Raw genomic sequence first — 2,299 nt, 5'->3', positions numbered from 1 at the left:
GGGATTAGCATATTCGTAGGGCTTACTCTGAAGATTTCTTTTTTCTGTTTGTGGTGAGGATTGCGTGAATTTTACATTTCCATTGGTTATAATACTGAGGTATAAACTGGTTATGTATTATTCAAGTCGACTGAGTCATGTTGTGGACTCAGTTTCGATACACTGTTATGATAAGATGATTTCAATATATTTGAGATTGTTTTAGAGTTTTTATAGCTTCGAATTCGAATTTTTATCATTCGAATTTCGGGGGCGTGAGAGAATTAATGTCTTGGTTTTGAGCTTTGCTCAGCTTCGATTATCGATCAATCATCCTCCACATAGATATAAGCATGTTCTTCATGAGATATTGTAGAGCCATCACTAGAATCACCATGGCATTCCTCATTCTTCTTCAAAAGTTGCTTCTGGCACATTATTGTGTCCTGGAAGTCCACGCAATCGAAGGCAAGGAGAAGATCTTCTTTCTCATCCTCCGTCATGGTTGAAAACGCAATCGAACTGCTCGTCCACGTCTTCAACGCGCTTTGTGCCGAAGGCAACACGAGCTTCTGCATCAAGACCTGAGTTCCCTTGTCTTCGAAACCTAGAGGCGATCGCCATGCACTAGTGGTGCTTCTGCATCCACACCTTGATGCACCTTCAGATTCGCCACCGTGACCACCTCGTCTCCTGTCTCCAAAATGGCGGTGCAGAAGTCTCTTTCCGCATTGAAAATAATGTCTTCCGATACGTCTTTGTGGGTCACAGGGTCCTCAGCAGGATCAAAACTTTGGTGCATGACTTCTAGGGCTTGGTTAAGCTTGAGGCGGTGGATCTTGCTCTCTTTCAACTCGGACTTGAGCAAAGTCCAAGTAAGATCGCCCCGGCCATTGATCTCGTCCTGATATGTCTTGTTTTTCTTGATAAACGAGTCTTCTTGCATGACAAAGGTGACGTCTTGGTCTTGCGCATCACAGCACACATATCTAGGGTTTGAGAAGTGACAACCGTATGGAGGGAGTAGCAGACTTTGCCGGCGGGCGAGACTCTCTTTGGCTTCGCCATGTTGCAGAGGAGGGGAGGTTTGGTTTGTGGAAACTAGCAAGTGAAGACTGAACAGGAATAGCTAGAGAGAAGAGGAATAAAGCAGGCAGATTAGTTTTGGTTTCTATTTTCTGGATCTCCTTCAATCTTAAATAGGCAAGGTGTCTTGGGTTTCCCAATTATCTACGGATTGGGATTGATTAGGGTAAGATCGAGTTTCCTGTTTCCAGCTCATATTTGGTTTTGTTTCCCGCCATTAGCTAAGGGCAGGGGTTTTTAAATTTTTGTTCTTATAACTAATTGGATTAAGTCATATAACCAGTCAAACGCGGACACGTATACAGTTTTTCATTTTTTTTCTTAAAAAGTCCGAGGGAACAAAACGCCCTATGCCAAGGACCGTCTCTCTTGTTCCAAAATCCCTACCCACCAAAACCCAAAACCTCCGATCAGAGCTTGTAGGATGCATGAAAAAGAGAGAGAGATTCCCAACGAGGGTGCAGTGCCGGCCCTACATTTTAAGGGGGCCTCAATTAAAGAAAAAAAAAATAAATGGGAGTTAAATTAGTTAATTACTATTTATAGTAATGAAAAGTTAGTATTATCCAATTATAGTAATGAGAGATTAAAATAAAAAGTTAATTTTTTTATAAATTACTGTGTTTCTATGTTAAGTTTAACAAATTATCATCATTCATTCACACTTTTTTTAAGGCATGTAAGACGTCATAAAATAATCATAATTTGTTAAAATTTAAACTTGTGAGCTATTAATATATATAAAATGATTATTTTTTTAAATTTTCTTAAGCATCTATTTAAGAGCCTGAAAATATTTGTTGGTCTTGAGCCTCCTTAGACACAGCCGCCCTGCGAGGGTGTGTAAGGAGAAGAAAATGAGGGATGCACAGAAGATGTTTGATGAAATGCTTGTGCCGTCTTTGGTTACAACACACGCACGCTGAACGATGGGTATTGTAAGCAAATATTGGACAAACAGATGGTCTCTTTAATTGACAAACTAGTAGTGCGTCCCAAAATTTGACGTCTTCGTTTGGCGCTCTTGCTTCAGTAGTAGCTGTGCTTTGTTACATGTCGACCTTGCAATACTTGCAGTGATCAAATACCCTTTACTGTGCTTTCAGAATTTTGTTTAATTTTTGTAGTGGATTGAATTTCTTATATCCTTGCTAGGTTTCTATGTAACTCTAATTTACAGATTGGACATCACATAAGAAACAAGTGTAGCTACAAGTCTGATTGCACCTCGTTC

The 2,299-nt window shown here is 40.0% G+C and overlaps 1 protein-coding gene across 1 annotated transcript; it reads right to left on the bottom strand.

Annotated features, from left to right (window-relative positions):
* Positions 1 to 305: 305 nt before the first annotated feature.
* Positions 306 to 925, bottom strand: LOC126803499 (uncharacterized). The gene is made up of 2 exons (XM_050531296.1): positions 631 to 925; positions 306 to 586 (listed from the first exon to the last, which is right to left on the bottom strand). Exons 1-2 carry the CDS (start codon positions 923 to 925, stop codon positions 306 to 308), a joined length of 576 nt encoding a protein of 191 aa, XP_050387253.1.
* Between the last annotated feature and the right edge of the window lie 1,374 nt (positions 926 to 2,299).

Source organism: Argentina anserina, chromosome 7, assembly GCF_933775445.1.
Source record: "Argentina anserina chromosome 7, drPotAnse1.1, whole genome shotgun sequence".
Classification (NCBI taxonomy): Eukaryota; Viridiplantae; Streptophyta; class Magnoliopsida; order Rosales; family Rosaceae; genus Argentina; species Argentina anserina.
Note: the sequence above shows the minus strand (reverse complement) of the source record. Positions and strands in the feature narration are given on the sequence as shown.

Bases quoted from the DNA above. Each gene is read 5' to 3' on its own strand.
- LOC126803499 (XM_050531296.1), bottom strand. From the start codon at position 925: ATGCAAGAAGACTCGTTTATCAAGAAAAACAAGACATATCAGGACGAG. The intron at 587-630 runs GTGTGGATGCAG...GATCGCCTCTAG, and splicing joins GAATCTGAAGGTGCATCAAG to GTTTCGAAGACAAGGGAACT.